Consider the following 20,063-nt stretch of genomic DNA (forward strand, 5'->3'; position numbering starts at 1 on the left):
CCCAAACTCTGGCTTCTCCCATAAAGCCGATGTTAATCCAGTCTACCTCCTCTCGATGAATACTGAGAGACTAACTCCCATGTAGGACCTTGTTAAAGGCCTTACTAAAATCCATATAATATCCATAGCCTTTCTTTTATCAATTATCCTGGTCACATCCTCACAAAACTATTTAAGATTAGTTAAACACAATCTACCATGAATAAAGCCATGTTGACAATCCATAATCAGTCCATGACCATCTCTTAAAATTCTTTCTAATAACTTATGTCGGGCTCACCAGCCTATCATTTCCTGGGTTATTTTTGAACTTTTTTAAAAAACAACTGAACAATTTGAGCTACCCTCCAATCCTCTGGCATTTCACTTGTGGCAAAGGACATTTTAAATATCTGCTTGGGCCCCTGCAATTTCTACACTAATGTCCCTCAAGGTCAGAGGCAATACCTTGTCAGGCCCTGAGGATTTATCCACTTTTTTTTGCTTTAAGACAGCAAGCACCTCCTCTTTAATCTGTACATGTTTCATAATCTCATTATTTGTTTGCCTCATTTCCATAGACCCTGTGCCAGTTTCCTGAGTAAATAGAGATGCATTGTAATTTTGGTGCCATCACTGAAACAGGAGCGAGGGACTTGAGTGCCGGGAACTAGCTAGAGATGAGTGCAGTTTAAAAAGGAGTAGAGGGCAAGGGTTAAACAAAACAGTAATAAAGATAAGGGTCAGTGACAAATAAAAAGAATGGCAAGTCAAGCAGAGCACCCAGTATAGGTTTTGGCTCACAAAACTTTGGTTAGCAGAGCAGAGGCTGAGGACAAGCTTGATTCCAGAGAGGCCAGACCAGATAAGATATTTGTATTTAAATTAGGAAGAGTTAATAGAGAAGACAACTAAGGCAGTGGAAAGCACTGATTGCAGGATGTGGAAAATCTGGGATAGCACAATTGTCAGTGGTGACTATATCTGCAGAGGAGCATCTAACTGCAAATCCTGGGAGACCGAGTTAGGGAGCTGGATGAACTCTGGATCATTCGGGAGGCCGAGGCAATAATAGAGAGGAGCTTCAAGAAGCCAGTCCCCAAAAAGTCAGGAGGCAGGTAACTGGGAGATGAAAAGGAAATAAGCAGACAGTTCAGAGCATCCGTTCCCATCAACAATAAGTATAGTGTTTTGGATACTGTTGGAGGCGATGATCTACCAAGGACAAGCTGTGGTGGTCATGTCTCGATGACAGAGGCTTGCCCCTCAGCTCTCCTCCCCCCTTCCCTTCTGAGCCATGGTGATTGTGGACTCGTTGGTTAGACTAGTGGATAGGAGGTTCTGTGGAAGAGATCAAGGCTTCCGGATGGTATGTTGTCTCCCAGGTGCCAGGGTCAGGGATGCCTCTGATCAAGTTCACAGCATTCTGGAGGGTGAGCAGCCAGATGAGGTGGTCCACAAGGGAACCAATGACATAGATAGGAGTAGCGATGAGGATCTGAAGAAGTAATATAGGGAGTTGGGTAAGAAGTTAAAAATCAGGACCTCAAGGGTGGTAATTTGAGGATTGCTGCCTGTGCCACGTGCCATTGAAAAATAAAAGACCATGAATAATATTGACCATCTGTGATAAAGCAAAATTAATTAAAGAAAAAAGTCCTGTAAAATTGCCAAGATCTGTAATTAGCATTGGAACCGGAGAAATTTTAGAACCTCAACAGTGATCTAACCAACTCAGAGGGAAAAAAAAAATCAGAATATGAACAGCTAAAAATGTAAAAACAGATTCTATACATGGATGAACAAGAGGTACAAAAATAAATATTGATCTCTAAATCATTCAGACAGGAATAAGGCAAAGACAGAAATAATTATTTTGCTTGTGTCTTTATAGTAGAAATAGGAATGTACTCCAGAATTTTTAGAAGAAACTAAGAGAGATCACAGAAAGCTTCTTGAAAAATAAGGTTATTATCAGACAAATTTTAATTTTCCAAATATCAACTGCAATTGTGATGATGGAAAGGGCTTGGATGGGGTAAAAGTTGTGTTCAGAAATGTTTTTCCTAAGGAATATCTAGTCAAGGGGAAACACTGGATTTCCTCTTGGGAAATGATGTCAGGCAAGGAGCAAATTGTCAGTTGGGGAGCATTTTCACCGGGGACCATGATTCTTTTAGTTTTTAAATAATTATGGTAGATAGGACTGGTCCACAAGTTGAATCCCAAATTGAAAAGGAGGCAAATGTTACTGTGTTCGACATGAATTTGCAGGTAAAGGGACATCTGATGAGTGGGAGGCTTTTAAGAGATGGGGAGAGTTCAGGGACGGCACATTCATGTTGCAGTGAAGATCAAATCTAGCAGGTGTATAGAATACTGGATAGTTCCACGCGAGCAGGTATATAGAGGCTCTCGTCAAGAAAAAATTGGCAATTAAATGGCAGTTACAGACCCCTGGGATCAAGTAAATCCTCATAGTATAAGGCATATAGGAGTACACTCAAGAATGAAATAAGGAGGGCATAAAAGGGAAATGATGTAGCATCAGTCATATAGCACAGGCCCTTGAACCCACTAAGTCCATGCCAACCACCATGAACCTATCTACAGGAATCAGATATATTTTGGCCTGTAGTCCATGTTTTTGCAATCTATCCTAAGGGAAAGAAGATACATTAAGGGCAAAAGAGTAACTCAGAAAAGAACAGGGCCTCTAACGGATCAGCATTATTACTGATGTATGGAGCCACGGGCGATAGGCGCTGAATATTTCTGTTACCCAAGGAAGTCTGCAGACGCTGGAGTCAAGAAAGACATGGAAGATAGGATCTCTTGAAAGTAAACAATGATATCTTGGAGAGAGTCCAGAGGTGCAGAAGGTCTTAAAATGCATAAAGGTAGACAAATCCCTGGGGCCTGACCAAGTATACAAGGACAAAGTAGGAAGATTGGAAAGAAACTGCAGGAAACCTGCAGTTAATTAGTTCATCGATGGTCATAGGTGATGTGCCATCTAATACTGTGGTTCTTTGAAAGGAAGGCTGTCGAACAAGACTCAGCACCTCGTGAGTTTTTGGAGCTATACTTTGTTTCAGGGGAATTTATAAGTGAAGAAGAGTGAAGCAGAGCCAAGACTCAGTAAGTGGCAAGTGTCAGGAGCTGTATTTTGTTTCAGAAGAGCTTAAAATTGAGGCGGAACAGTGACTGGAGAGAGTTTATGTACAGATAGTGCCAGTAACAAATAAAAAGAGAAGCTTAAGCAGAGCGGCCAGTAAGAGAGTGGCCCAGTGTAGGAGTAGAGAGTTAGAGGCTTTGGCAAGCAAAGGACATGCTATAGGTAAGGCCAAGCAAGATCCTTTCATAATAACCCAAAGTAGCAAAGTAGGTAGGGCAATGGAATGCTCCAATTGCAGGTTGTGGGAATCTGGGAAAGCCCAAGAGTTCTTGATGACTATAGCTGCAAGAGGTTCATTCAGCTGCAGCTCCTTACATAGGGAACTAGAGCTGGAGCTGGATGAACTCCAGATCATTCAGGAGGCAGAGGGTGTGATGGACAGAAGCTATAAGGAGACAGTCACACCGAAGAGGCAAGAGGCAGGTAACTGGGTAACTATTAGGAGACGGAAGAGAATAGACAGTCAGTGCAGAGCAACCCCTGAAATTGTTCCCCTCAGCAATGTATACCCACTTTAGATACTGCTGTGGGGGATGACCTATCTGGGCAAGGTGGCAGCCAGACCAATAGCCCTGTGGTTGGCCCTGAGCCTCAGAAGAAAAGGGTAAAGTCAGACAGAGTCATAGATATAGGGGACTTGATAGTCAGCGGAATTGATAGATTCTGCAGCCACAAAGCTCCAGGATAGTGTGTTACCTCCCGGGTGCTCGAGTCCAGGATATCTCTGTGTGATTTCAGAGGTTGTGGTACATATTGATTCTAATGCTATAGATAGGAGTAGGGTAGAGGTCCTCCAAAATAAGATACAGTCTGGGACCCGTATAATGACTGTTTAAACAGTGAGACTATGGATGTGCTTGCTGCCATCTTTGCTTCAGACGATGTTAGTGAGGGTACTTTATAATAAAAATCTCAATGAAAATCTTTTTTTCAGAGATTTTTTTAGGTTTCACGACTCGACTTGTATGCCGAAATATACCATAGTTACATTGGAGGCAATGCAAAGGAGATTGGCCAGGCTAATTCCTGTTATGAGAGGGTTGTCCAGTAAAAGAGGATTGGCATTTTTCTTGAATTTTAGGAAAATGAGGGGCGACCCGATTCAAACATTCAAGATCTTCAGGGAGCAACTCAAGGTAGATCTTTATCAAAGTGCACAACTTCATTCTTCCTTCATTTTCCAGGTTTTCACCCATTACTCAATATAGAGCTGTTGCAGAATCACAACGTCTTCATCATATGCCTCTCCACTTAAAATGTGAATTGGAACATCTATAGAAGATCAGGCATAAATTCCTGGGAAAAAAAGGAGCAGGCTCAAAGGAATCAACTGTCCATTTTATTAATCAAACATTCCTGAATATATTATTCATGCATTTATTTTATACTTATTATGGTTATGGAGTCAAACTTACAAAAATTCATCATTTTTATGTTGATTGCTGTCTTTGGCTGCAAGAATTTAAAAAATAGTGTTAATTTCATTTTATTATCATCTTTATATAGAAAATTCATTGTTAAAGTATTAAATTACCTATGTAAGGTACATGGGTGTTTCCAAAGAAAAATGTCCTTGAGCATGCCAAAGGTTCTCTAGGGGATGTACATTGCACAACCTGCATGATACAAACAAGATATTCCATAATAACACCTGCAAGTTTGATGTCATAATTAAGATGTTTTGGTATATTATCAGACAAAACTAACATAGCAGCCAGATTTGTGCAACTTGATTGCCTTAAAGTCATGGAGGTAAACAAACAGTCTGCAGATGCCTGAGAACGAAAGTAATATGCAAAATTGCTGGAGGAACGCAGCAGGACATGCAGCATCCACAGAAAGCAATAAACAGTTGAAGTTTTGGACCTGAGCCTTTCTTCAGCTATGCCAAAGATGACCAAATAAGGTTGAGGGGGTGGAAGCATAAGCTTCCAGGTGATATGTGAATGCTCGTCACCTTTATTTGTCGTTCATACCAATGCATTTCATGGTAAAGACAAGATAGTGTTTCTCCAGGACCATGGAGCAGATTTACATAAATAAGTTAAAATAGAAGTTAAAATACAAAGACATATACAATAAAAGTCCACAATACACTATCCATGTATGTTCTGGGAATTCAGGAGCCTCATGGCTTGGGAGAAAAAAAACTATTGCCCTATCTAGATGCAAGGGCCCGAGTGATATGGTACCTCCTACGATATGGCAAAAGGGAGAGAGATTTACATTAGGGGTGTGTGAAGTTCTTCACAATGTTTCTTGTTTTCCACATGCATCGTGTGTTGTAGATATCCGTTATGGTAGGAAGAGGGCCCCTAATGATCTTTTCCACTAACTTCACTGTCCTCAACACGGTCTTATGATCTGAGGTAGTACAGCTTATAAACCAGGCGGCGATGCAATTGCTCAGAATGCTCTCAATACATTCTCTGTAGAATGTAGTGAGGATGGGAGATTAACTTTCCTCAGCCTTCACAGGAAGGAGAGGCACTGCTGGGCTTTCTTGGGTATGGAGCTGGTGTTAAGGGACCAGGTGAGATTCTCCACCAAGTGCACTCCAAGAAACTTGATACTCTTGACGATCTCAATGGTAGAGCTGTCAAGAGTCACTGGAGTGATTCCCCTTGTGTCTTCCTGAAGTCGACAACCATCTCTTTTGTTTTATTAACTTTCAGATACAAGTTGTTGGCTCTGCACCAGTCAGCGACTGCACTTCATCTCTGTGCACTGACTCGTCATTCTTACTACAAGGCCTTCCACGGTTGTGTCGTCAGCAAACTTGATGTAGTTTGAGCTGTGTTTTGCCGCATATTTGTGAACAGCAGTGGACTAAGCACACAGCCCTGGGGAACTCAAGTGTTCAGTGTGATGGGCTTGGAACTGCTTTTTCCGATCCGGACTGCCTGAGAACTCCCTGACAGGAAGTCAAGAATCCAATTGCAGAGGGAGGTGTTTAGACCCAGCAGGCTCCACTTCCCTATCAGGTATGATTGTGTTGAATGCTGAACTTAAGTCAATAAACAGCATTTGAACATACGTGTCTTTATTTTCCAGGTGGGGGAGGGCTAGATGGAGGGCAGTGGCGATGGCATCATCCATAGAGCGGTTGGATTTATATGCAAACTGCAGGGGGATCAGTGAGGAGCTGCATTCCATGAAGGTAGACTTTAGTGTGACAAGGCAGCAGTCATTGAGGCTTCTTCAGCACAGGGACAATGGTGGAGGCTTTGAAGCATGTCGAGACCACGGTGCTTCTCAAGGAGATGTTAAAGATGTCAGTGAGAACAGCTGCCAGCTGAGTCACATATCCCAAGCACTCTGCCAGAATATTATCCGGTCCAGCAGCTTTCTATGGGTTGACCTTGCCGAACACTCTCCCACATCAGCCACTGTAAGACACAGCAACTGATCATTTGGTCTCTTCACTGCCACATCATTTTGTGCCTCAAAACGCATGTAGAAGTTGTTCAGTGCATCTGGGAGAAGGCATCACCAGCACAGACAGATGATATAGTCTTGTGGTTAGTGATATCTTGGATGCCCTTCAACATGCGTCACGTGTCCTTGCACTCCAGGAAGTGACTATGAATGCGCTGGGCATGTCCACGCTTTGCTTCCCTAATGGCCTTAGACAGCTTTGCTCTTGCAATAGCTCGGGCTATCTTGTCGCCTACTCTGAAGGCAGAATCTCAGTTCCTCAGCAGCACATGTACCTCCACAGTCATCCATGGCTTCTGATTAGAGTGAGTACTAATGGTCTTGGGCACAGTGAAGTCATCAGAACACTTACTAATGTAGCTGGTCACTGATACCGTATACTCCTCCAGATTGTTGTAGTCGCCAACAGTTGCTGCTTCCTTGAACATGTGCCAGTCAGTACACTCAAAGCAGTCTTGAAGTGTATGAATGGCTCCTGCTGGCCAGATTTTAACCTGCTTCAGAACTGGTCTGGAGCATCTGACGAGCTGGAATTATGCTGGAATTAGCATTACAGAAATATGGTCTGAGTATCCAAGGTGAGGGGTGGGGCTCCCTTGATACACATTGGAAATGTTCGTAAAAACAAGGTCCAACACATTTGCTCCTCTCGTTGCAAAATCCACATACTGATGGAATTTAGGTAGCCCTGACTTGAGGTTCACCTGGTTGAACAAGGGAAGAAATGAAAGGGGGTGAAATGTGATGGGGCGGGGGTCAAAGGGCTGTGAAAGATGTTCTGTGATAGGAGGAAGGAGAAATAAGTCACTCTCGTACGTGCTCTGCAATTTATTTTTTTAAAACTGCCTCATCCCCAATCTCACCCACTAACCCCATATCTTTTTATTTTATTAATATCCAAAACCTGAGAGATCTCGGCTATGAGTATGCTTAGAGACAAAACCTCCACATCCATTTTGGGTGAAAATTTCCAAAAGATGATGCTGAGCTTATTATCGTATACACAAGTTGATTCTTGCTTACAGCTTCTACACAAGTTGTTAAAACACACCAACAGACAGGTATAAATTAAGGCAATGCGCCATGAGGGAAAAAAACATAATAAGTACAAAAGGTTAAATAGGTGAATATTCAGTTTCAGTATTGAAACAAAATGTGCTTTAAGTTGTGTTATGGTTAGGGTGGTTCAAGTCCGTCTGAAAGCCTGATAGCTATTTGGAACAAAAAAATGCTCTTGAATCTACATTTGCTACCCTCTGAGTGAATAAGCTTTCTCATCTCTGTTTGAAAGTTCAATTCCTTATTTTGAAACACTGCCTGGCTCATGGCATTCCATCATTACAACTGTGAGGCCACGCCCCATAAGAGTTTTGCTCATTTTTAATGAAAAAACCTTATATTTGTAAACTCAAGAGAGTATAGACATAGTATGCTTATCTCTCCTCATACGACAAACTCATCATCCTAAATTCGTACCATAAAAACATCTTCCTTGATAGGAAGGCCACAGCTGTATACAATATTCCAGATATGGTCCCTTAGGTCCTGTATGTTTGAAGCAAGGTGTCTCTTGAAATAAATGCCAATACTTGTGCTTCCACATGATTTAATTTAATTTTCAGATCTCTTTGGCTTGGCTTCGCGGACGAAGATTTATGGAGGGGGTAAAAGTCCACGTCAGCTGCAGGCTCGTTTGTGGCTGACAAGTCCGATGCGGGACAGGCAGACACGGTTGCAGCGGCTGCAAGGGGAAAATTGGTTGGTTGGGGTTGGGTGTTGGGTTTTTCCTCCTTTGCCTTTTGTCAGTGAGGTGGGCTCTGCGGTCTTCTTCAAAGGAGGTTGCTGCCCGCCAAACTGTGAGGCGCCAAGATGCACGGTTTGAGGCGATATCAGCCCACTGGCGGTGGTCAATGTGGCAGGCACCAAGAGATTTCTTTAGGCAGTCCTTGTACCTTTTCTTTGGTGCACCTCTGTCACGGTGGCCAGTGGAGAGCTCGCCATATAACACGATCTTGGGAAGGCGATGGTCCTCCATTCACGAGTACAAATCCACCTACTTCCCCTCATCTTTCAACATTTACAAAATATTTTACATTTCTATTTTTCCATCACATTTTTCACCTGATATTCCACTACTCCTTTACCATTCTCTCAGCTTATCAGTAACCTAAGAGCAACACTCTCAACTAGCTTTGTATTAACTTGATATGACACAAGGTTCCTTTGAAATCAACATTAAACACTGCAAAAAAATAAATCCCTATTATGTGCCTTTAGTCACTGCATTTCAGCCCCAAAAGACTTGCTTATTTCCACTCTCTTTTCTGTTGGCTATCCAAATCTCAATCTGTGCCAGAACAGTACTCTATTATTTTATTTTGCTAAATCTTGCACATCACCTTATTCAAAACCTCCACATCACACTACATAAACTGCTTCCTCTTAACTATTTTGTTAATCACTCTCTGTAATACAATTCAGAAATCCATGTTGATTCTGCCTAATCTTATTATTTGCCAGAAATCCTTTTACTTCATTAATTGTATTTTTCATTATTTCCCAACAGTAAGGAAGTGAGTGGAATTTACCAAATAAATACTGATATACCTATGATCACTACAGCTACTTACTTCAAAACTCAAGGATTAATGTTCTAATTGGTTATAAATAGAGACCATGGAACACAAACCTTTTGTTCTTTCTTGAATTATATCAAAAATGTTAAAATTACTTTGGTGTGATAAATGAGTTGACAAATTTTCCACTAATATTTTTCCCTCCTTTACATGTGTAGAAATTGCTGTACATCTTAGAGATGAGAAAAAAATAGCTGGAAAATCACATTAAAAACATACTTATCAACACTAAATATATATAAAATGAAAATTAAAATACAATACCATATGCCTGGCAGAGCCTCCCCTGTTGTTTGTGTTTTTTACAAGATGCCCCTCAGATGGAAAAGTAAAGCTGTAGGAGTTTAAATTTTCTTTTGTCGAGTGACAACCAAAAAGAACAAAAGGCTGCCGATGAGTGCTGAATAAGGAACTGAAAAACATAAAAAGATGCAAAACCAACTTCAATATTGATAGTTTAATTTCAAGCAATATGGAAAATATATTTGTTAACGTGGATTAGTAAAACTCAATGACTTTGTTTAGATATTGTTAAAATGTAACAATTGCTTATGGTTAAAGAAATTAATCAACATTTCTACTCATTAAAATAATTTTTTCGAGAATTCACTAATATACAAGCATAATCTTGCCCTAAAAACTACAATACAACATTCATAATTCAATTCCTTTGTTTGAATTTGTATGCAAGCATGTACAATACAACTCCGATTACCTGAAATGGTCAGGACCATTACTGGAATATCAAAGTTCTCAAGTTACACAACATACTTTAAGATGGAGATTTAATACTATGTTACTACAAAAGCCAGAATTTATTGTTTATTTGAGAAAACAAATTGAGGATTTCATTGCTAATAATGTTCACTCTGTTTCTGATCAGTTTGTTTTGTGGGATGCAATGAAAGCTTTTTTACGAGGTCAAATTATCAGTTCTGCATCCAAACTGAAGAAAGAGAGAGTTAGAGAAACTGAGGATTTGGAGAAGAAAATAACAATCAGTGAAAAAGAATTTCAAAAGAAAGCTACTGAATTTAAAGTTGAAGTACAAGTTACAGTCATATCGATTTGGATGTTTGTTGAATCGTTCAAAAAATAAATTTTATGAATGGGGTGAGAAAGCTCATAAAGTATTAGCTTGGCAATAAAAAAAAGAACAGTTATCTAGGATTATACCAGCTATTAGAAATAAATCGGGTATTACTTTTAGTCAAAAAGAAATTAACGATGAATTTTGTAATTTTTACAAAAAACTTTATTTGACTGAATGTAAAGAGATAAAAGAAGATGCAATAGACTCTTTTTTGAAAAATATTAATTTACCACAGTTATCAGACAAGAGTTAGATAAACCTTTTATGGATAGTGAAATTGAAATGGCTATAAAAGATATGCCAAATGGAAAAGCGCCTGGTGGAGATGGTTTTTCTATTGACTTTTTATGTTGATATATCTTCCTTATTTAAGAATATAATACAACAACTTTATGATACTTTTCAATTACCTGAGTCCTGTTCTAATGCTATAATTACAGTTATACCAAAAAAAGATAAAGATCCCTTACAGGTAGTTTCTTACCGTCCTTCTTTCTTCTTCTTTCTTTGGCTTGGCTTCGCGGACGAAGATTTATGGAGGGGGTAAAAAGTCCACGTCAGCTGCAGGCTCGTTTGTGGCTGACCAGTCCGATGCGGGACAGGCAGACACGATTGCAGCGGTTGCAAGGGAAAATTGGTTGGTTGGGGTTGGGTGTTGGGTTTTTCCTCCTTTGCCTTTTGTCAGTGAGGTGGGCTCTGCGGTCTTCTTCAAAGGAGGCTGCTGCCCGCCAAACTGTGAGGCGCCAAGATGCACGGTTTGAGGCGTTATCAGCCCACTGGCGGTGGTCAATGTGGCAGGCACCAAGAGATTTCTTTAGGCAGTCCTTGTACCTTTTCTTTGGTGCACCTCTGTCACGGTGGCCAGTGGAGAGCTCGCCATATAATACGATCTTGGGAAGGCGATGGTCCTCCATTCTGAAGACGTGACCCATCCAGCGCAGCTGGATCTTCAGCAGCGTGGACTCGATGCTGTCGACCTCTGCCATCTCGAGTACCTCGACGTTAGGGGTGTGAGCGCTCCAATGGATGTTGAGGATGGAGCGGAGACAACGCTGGTGGAAGCGTTCTAGGAGCCGTAGGTGGTGCCGGTAGAGGACCCATGATTCGGAGCCGAACAGGAGTGTGGGTATGACAACGGCTCTGTATACGCTTATCTTTGTGAGGTTTTTCAGTTGGTTGTTTTTCCAGACTCTTTTGTGTAGTCTTCCAAAGGCGCTATTTGCCTTGGCGAGTCTGTTGTCTATCTCATTGTCGATCCTTGCATCTGATGAAATGGTGCAGCCGAGATAGGTAAACTGGTTGACCGTTTTGAGTTTTGTGTGCCCGATGGAGATGTGGGGGGGCTGGTAGTCATGGTGGGGAGCTGGCTGATGGAGGACCTCAGTTTTCTTCAGGCTGACTTCCAGGCCAAACATTTTGGCAGTTTCCGCAAAGCAGGACGTCAAGCGCTGAAGAGCTGGCTCTGAATGGGCAACTAAAGCGGCATCATCTGCAAAGAGTAGTTCACGGACAAGTTTCTCTTGTGTCTTGGTGTGAGCTTGCAGGTGCCTCAGATTGAAGAGACTGCCATCCGTGCGGTACCGGATGTAAACAGCGTCTTCATTGTTGGGGTCTTTCATGGCTTGGTTCAGCATCATGCTGAAGAAGATTGAAAAGAGGGTTGGTGCGAGAACACAGCCTTGCTTCACGCCATTGTTAATGGAGAAGGGTTCAGAGAGCTCATTGCTGTATCTGACCCGACCTTGTTGGTTTTCGTGCAGTTGGATAATCATGTTGAGGAACTTTGGGGGACATCCGATGCGCTCTAGTATTTGCCAAAGCCCTTTCCTGCTCACGGTGTCGAAGGCTTTGGTGAGGTCAACAAAGGTGATGTAGAGTCCTTTGTTTTGTTCTCTGCACTTTTCTTGGAGCTGTCTGAGGGCAAAGACCATGTCAGTGGTTCCTCTGTTTGCGCGAAAGCCGCACTGTGATTCTGGGAGAATATTCTCAGCGACACTAGGTATTATTCTATTTAGTAGAATCCTAGCGAAGATTTTGCCTGCAATGGAGAGCAACGTGATTCCCCTGTAGTTTGAGCAGTCTGATTTCTCGCCTTTGTTTTTGTACAGGGTGATAATGGTGGCATCACGAAGATCCTGAGGCAGTTTACCTTGGTCCCAACAAAGCTTGAAAAACTCATGCAGTTTGGCATGCAGAGTTTTGCCGCCAGCCTTCCAGACTTCTGGGGGGATTCCATCCATACCTGCTGCTTTGCCACTTTTCAGTTGTTCGATTGCCTTATATGTCTCATCCAGGGTGGGAACCTCATCCAGCTCTAGCCTTAGGGGCTGTTGAGGGAGCTGGAGCAGGGCGGAATCTTGGACTGAGCGGTTGGTACTGAAAAGAGATTTGAAGTGTTCTGACCATCGGTTGAGGATGGAGATCTTGTCGCTGAGGAGAAGTCCGCCTGGCAGATGTAGGCAGCCTCCAAGAACGCGGCGCGGGCTACACACTCTACTGGTCTGGCAAGCCTTCGGATGAACGACGCCTATCTGGTGTAGGCTTCATGGTCAAGAGCTTCATTGCCTCCAAACTCGAAAACCTTCCGACAGGCCTCTCGGACCGAATCATGTCCATGCGACTCCCACTTCAAAACAAGCGTCACATCACCCTCATCAGTGTCTATGCTCCAACCCTCCAGGCGGAACCAGCAGAAAAGAACAAGTTCTACACCGACCTGCGCAACCTCATCCAACGTACCCCTACAGCCGACAAGGTTGTCATCCTGGGCGACTTCAACGCTCGTGTCGGCAAAGACTCAGAAACCTGGCCAGGAATCCTGGGCAAGCATGGCGTCGGCAAGTGCAACGACAATGGGCGCCTCCTGTTGGAGCTCTGCGCAGAACAGCGGCTTGTCATTACAAACACCCTTTTTCAGCAGAGGGACAGCCTTAAGACCACCTGGATGCATCCCCGATCCAAACACTGGCACCTCCTGGACTACATCCTGGTGCGAGAAAGTGACAAACAAGATGTGCTCCACACCAGGGTCATGCCTAGCGCGGAATGCCACACTGACCACCGGCTGGTTCGCTGCAAGCTCAACCTTCACTTCAAGCCAAAGCCCAGGAACAATAAAGCCCCCAGAAAGAGGTTCAATGTTGGAAAACTGCAGTCAGACGAAGCGAGAGGAAACTTCCAGGCAAACCTCAAAGCAAAGCTCGACGTTGCAACCCGCCTCACGGACCCGTCCCCTGAAACCCTCTGGGATCAGTTGAAGACTACCATACTGCAATCCACTGAAGAGGTACTGGGCTTCTCCTCCAGGAAAAACAAGGACTGGTTTGACGAAAACAGCCAGGAAATCCAGGAGCTGCTGGCAAAGAAGCGAGCTGCCCACCAGGCTCACCTTACAAAGCCGTCCTGTCCAGAGAAGAAACAAGCCTTCCGTCGCGCATGCAGCCATCTTCAGCGCAAACTCCGGGAGATCCAAAATGAGTGGTGGACTAGCCTCGCCAAACGAACACAGCTCAGCGCGGACATTGGCGACTTCAGGGGTTTCTACGAGGCTCTAAAGGCTGTGTACGGCCCCTCACCCCAAGTCCAAAGCCCGCTGCGCAGCTCAGACGGCAAAGTCCTCCTCAGCGACAAGATCTCCATCCTCAACCGATGGTCTTACCGTCCTATATCTTTGTTAAATGTAGACTATAAAATAGTGGCTAAAGTTATGGCTAATAGGTTGGCTCAGTATTTACCAAAGATAATACATCGTGATCAAACAGGTTTTATAAAAAATAGGTATGCTTCGGATAATATTCTACAATTAATTACTTTGATAAATAGATCTAAATCTCAGAAGAATTATCCAATGGTGGTTTCATTGGATGCAGAAAAGGCATTCGATAGAGTAGAATGGAAGTTTTTATTTAAAGTACTTGAAAAGTTTTCGTTTGGTCTCTCATTTATTGGTATGATTAGGGCTCGGTATAATGGTCCGAAAGCTAGAGTTGTTACTAATGGTTTGCTTTCAGAATCCTTTAATTTAACAAGATCTACTAGACAAGGATGTCCATTATCACCCACCTTGTTTGCTTTAGTTATTGAACCTCTAGGACAATTAATACGTCAGAATGATAGTATCAAAGGTATGAGAGTCTTGAATGAAGATTATAAAATAAATTTATTTGCGGATGACGTTTTGCTGTATTTGGTGGATCCTGATGTTTCTCTGCCAGCACTTCAAGATTCCTTAGAGATTTATGGTCAATTATCTGGTTATAAGGTTAATTGGACTAAAAGTGAAATTTTATCAATTAGTAAAGATGATTATTCAATGTTTAGAAATATTACGAATTTGAAGTGGACGAAACAATTTAAATATTTGGGAATTAATGTTAATACTGACTACCAAAATTTATATTCACTTAATTATCTTCCTTTAATGAAGAAGATTAAGGCAGATTTAGTTAAATGGAAAGATTTACCTTTGGGTTTATTAGGAAGAATTAATACTATAAAAATGAATATTTTTTCTCGTATACAATATTTATTTCAATCAATTCCTTGTTGTTTACAAAAAAGATTTTTTAAGGATTTATATAAAGTAATTAGGGATTTTTTGTGGAAAGGAAAATTTCCTAGGGTGGCGTTGAAAAAATTGATGTGGGATTTTCAATTTGGAGGGTTACGGCTACCTAACTTTCAATTTTATTATGAAGCAGCTCAATTTAGATTTCTTAGCGCATTAATGGCCACACAAGATACGCCTAGTTGGGCACAGATAGAATTGGCAGTTATTTCTGAAAAATTTTCGAATGAATTTTTATTTCGATGGAATAAAAAATTTGTTACGAACTTATGATGTACCAATATTGAAACATTTAATGAATTTATGGACAAGTAAATTACATAAAATGGGATTGAAAAATAAGTGGTCGGGAAGATTACCATTATATAATAATCAACTTGTTCCTTTCACAGTATCTAATACTATTTTGAAACAATGGGAGGAGAAAGGAATACATAATTTATCTGACTGTTTTTTAGAAGGTCATTTTTGTTCTTTTGTAGAATTGCAAAAGAGATTTGATATAAGTGGTTATTCTATATTTGTGTATTATCAGTTAAGATCTTTTGTAAAACAGGTATGCGGTCGTCAAATGAATTTACTGTCTGAAACTGATTTTGAGAAATATGTGCTCTCATTTCCAAAAAAGGGTTATATATCAGGTTTGTATCGTATTTTGTTGGAAAGTGAAAGTAAAATAGATTGGGATAAAGATAAAATGAAATGGGAAAAAGATTTAAGTTTAACAATAACTGAAGAAGATTGGTCTGAAATCTGCCGTAATAGTGTTCGAAAATTGATTAATGTTAGATTGGCGATGATTAATTATAGTTTTATACATCAATTATATTTAACACCCGAAAAATTAAAAAAATTTGGTCTTAGTAAGTCAGATCTTTGTTTTCGTTGTGATCAGGTTTCTGGTACTTTTTTAGATGCTGTTTGGTTTTGTGATCGGCTACAACAATTTTGGAAAGGTATTCAATCTGTATTTAATAATCTATATAATCTTCATATTGTATTAGACCCTGATATATTTTTATTAGGGAATATGCAACCATTGATTAGAATTAGATAATTACCAGATTTCTTTTATTTACTTAGCGCTGGCAGTGGCCAAGAAATGTATAGCGATTACTTGGAAGAATAGAAATGTATTGTCTTTAGATAGGTGGTATTCAGAGATGAAGTTTTGTTTGGTTATGGAAAGAATATCTTTTTCTATACAAGATAAGATGTCTTTTTATGAGTTAAAGTGGATCCCATTTATTGATTATATACAATTTAAATAAGTTTGAATTAATCATTTTTTTTCTTTAAAAAAAACTTTTTTTTATTATATATATATATATGTTTTTTTTTCTTTCTTTTTTTTTGTTTTTTTATTAGTTGGTTTTTTTTTGTTTAAGTTCTTTTTGTTTTTGTTTTTTCATATATATTCTTATATAATAAAAAAATTTTGGATTAATAATTAATACTTAATTAATATTTTTTTTGGTTTTTTTATATATCGATTTTTTTTAAGATATATATATATATTTTTATTATACTAATAGTATTAATTCTTCACTCTTTATTGTGGGGGTGGGGAGGGGGGTTTAGGGGTTAAAAATAGGTTTTTTTTTAGTCTTAGTTTTTAGTTGTTAGGGGGAGATGCCGAGATTGGTACTGTATTAACTATGTTACTTTGTACTTGTATTACTTTATTTTGTATTTTTTCTGTACGTGAATTACTTACTTTCTTCATATGTTAAAATTAATAAATAACGTTTCGAAAAAAAAAGAAATGGTCAGGACCTGGCCTATTTCAGATAAACATTTTTTCGGAGAACTGGTAATTTTTTTAAAAACAGCCCTGTAGAAACAGAAAATCATTTGTAACAGTGTTTAAACAACAACAAAGATAAGACTATTTAAGCATTAAAATAATGTTTAATTCTCACCAAAAAAAAAAATGCTGGCCACCTCCGATTACTGACACTTCCCAACCAAGGCCTCGCTTGTGCCGTGAGCACGAAGTCCCGCTACCGCCGGGAGCCTGAGAGTCCAGCTCCTGCCCGGGAGCCTGAGGTCCGATGCTGTTGGCACCAGGAGCCCAGTGTCCCTGGTCAGTTCAGTTCCGAAAAAAATTTGGATAAATAAGGATCTCTGATTTGTTTCAGTTATCCTCATTTATCTGAAATTGTTAAACAACTTTGGATAACTGAGTTCAGATAATCGGAGTTGAACTGTATTAATAATGGAAATTTTCCACACGACTCACAATGATCGCAAGACAGCCTCTCCAAAAGGTATTCACTATTAGTAGACTCTAGACTATTTACAAGTTGAACAATAACAAAAATCAAGTACTGACATATCAATATGATGAATTATTTTTAAATTTTGTTGCGTCGAGCTGGTCAACTAGCAGTACTAAATCAGTACGTAACACTTACAAATTTCACATTACATTAAATAAATATCTTCCCACAGATTTGTACCTCCTCAAGCCACATCCTGATCCCTATCTAATTCCATCAAGGGACATTTATAAACTTCACTCTTTTCAAACAAAAATCTCCAGCTGCAGGTATTCTTTGAACACCAATAAATTTTACACCAAAGTTGAAGCAAATATCTGGCACATGAACATTAGGCCATAAACTTCTACGATTTTAGAAACAATGTTAATTATCTTGGGCTTTCCATTTCTGTATCACTAGGATTGTTTCTGGATTGACCTGTATGAACTTGGCATCCCTTGCGAGATAAGGTGCTGGTGTCCTTGGGAAGAGTTTAAACTAATTTATACTGATATCGGACACAATGGATGTAGTCAAGTGCAAAAGGAAAACTAAGTCAGTACAGTAGACAGGATGATATTGGAGGAATACAATACCAAAAATGCAAAGAGTCTAACCAACAAAATACATGAATGTAAAGTGTTAATCAGCAAATGGGATTATGTATCATAGAGACTGAGTTGAAAGAAGACCAACCCAAAAGTCCATTGTAAATGTGACAGGCATAGGAGTCATGTAAAAGAGCCACAATCAGAATACTGATTATTCATTACTGCCATTATGAGGGAAGATCAGCTGGAAAGCTCTTTAAATGAGACGGTCAGGGCACTTTAGGAATAAGAAGGAATGATTGCTTTGACTGAGTAGACAACTGGTTTCCTAACATCAAGCAAGAGATGAGCAGATTGATAGACAAATAAGATAGGTGAAAGAAGTTTACTGTATATGCCATTGTATAGGACGATCCAAAACACAAAATTTTAACCTTAAAAATCAGGGGTTGTCCTACAGAGTCTAAATTTCTATGACGTCTCACCACTGCTGCCATCTTCCTGCCGGCACCAATGTAATCTCACATGTGCCTCGTTAGTTATTGGCAAGATCTCAGCGCTACTCCGCAGGGTCCATTCATCTATTGTTGGTGAACGGCCTGTTACAAAGGCCGATAGTGGTTTATGCAAATCAAGTTTATTGTCATCCGATGGTAAAAGTACAACCCTTCCCCACCTCCAGCTTAAATTCCATACGGAATATTTTGGAGGATCAAAAACCAAGAAACAAAGTGTTCTCTGTTCCCTGGTACAAAACATGCAGACACACAACCAGGCATAACACAGAGAGACAAACAATTCATATGCAGTATAAGTATTTCATCTGTACAATTTTTTTAAAAACATATGAGAGTCTCAGATGGTTTGTGTGAGCAATTTCTTTGATAATTTGGCATTCTCACTGCCCACGGGAAGAAGCTGCTCCTCAGCTTGGTGGTGCTGGCACTGATAGTCCTGTATCTCTTCCCTGACAAGTGCAGCTGAAAGATGCTGTGTGCAGGGTGAAAGAGGTCCTCAATGATTTTGTACGCCTTCCTCTCCCAGTAAATCGCATCAATTGGGGAGGCGGGGGGAGGGGCTGAAAGGGAGAAGACTCCAGTGATTCTCTCTGCCACTTTTATGGCCCTGTGGATTGACCGCCGATCATTTCTCTGCAGCAATCAAACTGTGATGCAGCCAGCCAGGATCGGTGTTCAAACCCAAGCACACGCCAATCAAGCACTACCACTGACTCCCATTCTGCTGGATTACTTCCAGATGAACCGTTTACTCAGACTTTTCACTCCAGTGGGTTTCAGTTTATCTGTATGGGGCAGGGCCAGCGGCAGACCCCCATCCCTGACCTGCCCATTGCACAATGTCTCCTCCGATGGGGTAGGGGGCAGGGCCAGCGGCAGGCCCCCATCCCTGACCTGCCCATTGCACAATGTCTCCTCCGATGGGGTAGGGGGCAGGGCCAGCGGCAGGCCCCCATCCCTGACCTGCCCATTGCACAACGTCTCCTCCATTGGGGTAGGGGGCAGGGCCAGCGGCAGGCCCCCATCCCTGACCATTGCACAATGTCTCCTCTGATGGGGTAGGGGGCAGGGCCAGCGGCAGACCCCCATCCCTGACCTGCCCATTGCACAATGTCTCCTCCAATGGGGTAGGGGCCAGGGCCAGCGGCAGACCCCCATCCCTGACCTGCCCATTGTACAATGTCTCCTCCGATGGGGTAGGGGGCAGGGCCAGCGGCAGACCCCCATCCCTGACCTGCCTATTGCACAATGTCTCCTCCGATGGGGTAGGTGCTTTAATAACTGGTATTTCCCTTCCTACAATTTGACCTCTACTTGAGTCCTGACCCTTGAACCCCATCATCCCACAGCTCCTCCACAAGCTAAAGGAGTGCTGGTGCAGACTTCCCAATAGGCACACTTCCACCTTTCCAGTCGACAAAAATGACTGCCTGCACAGATGCCACTCACCACTACCAATGGTGCCACTAAGCTGGGGCTCCCTGGACTTTGAATGGCAGCCACTGGGTTTGAGGTCACTGCGACTACCCCTGGCTCCCTGCCAGCTGGTATGGCTGCTGCTTCCCTGCATTTGTGGTGCCCTACATCCACTCCCTCAACGACCTGGAGCACCCAGCATTTGGCAACCACCTCAACAAGAGGGCCATCACAGCGGTGAAAAGATTCTGGATGATCGCTTTTCCCAGATACAATACCGCCTGGCTCTCCACCAAAGTGATCCAAATGACCAGCCTTCTCAAGACTCTGGCCAACAAGAGGGAGCGGCACTGCACCACATGCAAGATGCTTTGACCAAGACAGCGGCAGAGCTGATGGTGGTTCGTATGGTCACACTGAAGA

General features: G+C 41.5%; 1 protein-coding gene across 7 annotated transcripts in view; it reads right to left on the reverse strand.

Moving 5' to 3' along the window:
• The window catches only part of dnaaf9 (dynein axonemal assembly factor 9), a 194,391-nt gene that overhangs the window by 83,644 nt on the left and 90,684 nt on the right, over window positions 1–20,063 (reverse strand). For all 7 annotated transcript variants that reach the window (XM_069923517.1, XM_069923521.1, XM_069923518.1 and 4 more), the window contains 3 exons: window positions 9,496–9,643; window positions 4,692–4,773; window positions 4,573–4,609 (listed from right to left, as the gene is read on the reverse strand). In XM_069923517.1, coding sequence (XP_069779618.1) covers window positions 4,573–4,609; window positions 4,692–4,773; window positions 9,496–9,643 — 267 coding nt within the window. The remainder of the gene's footprint in view (window positions 1–4,572; window positions 4,610–4,691; window positions 4,774–9,495; window positions 9,644–20,063) is intronic.

Source organism: Narcine bancroftii, chromosome 3 (genome assembly GCF_036971445.1).
Source record: "Narcine bancroftii isolate sNarBan1 chromosome 3, sNarBan1.hap1, whole genome shotgun sequence".
Lineage (NCBI taxonomy): Eukaryota > Metazoa > Chordata > Chondrichthyes > Torpediniformes > Narcinidae > Narcine > Narcine bancroftii.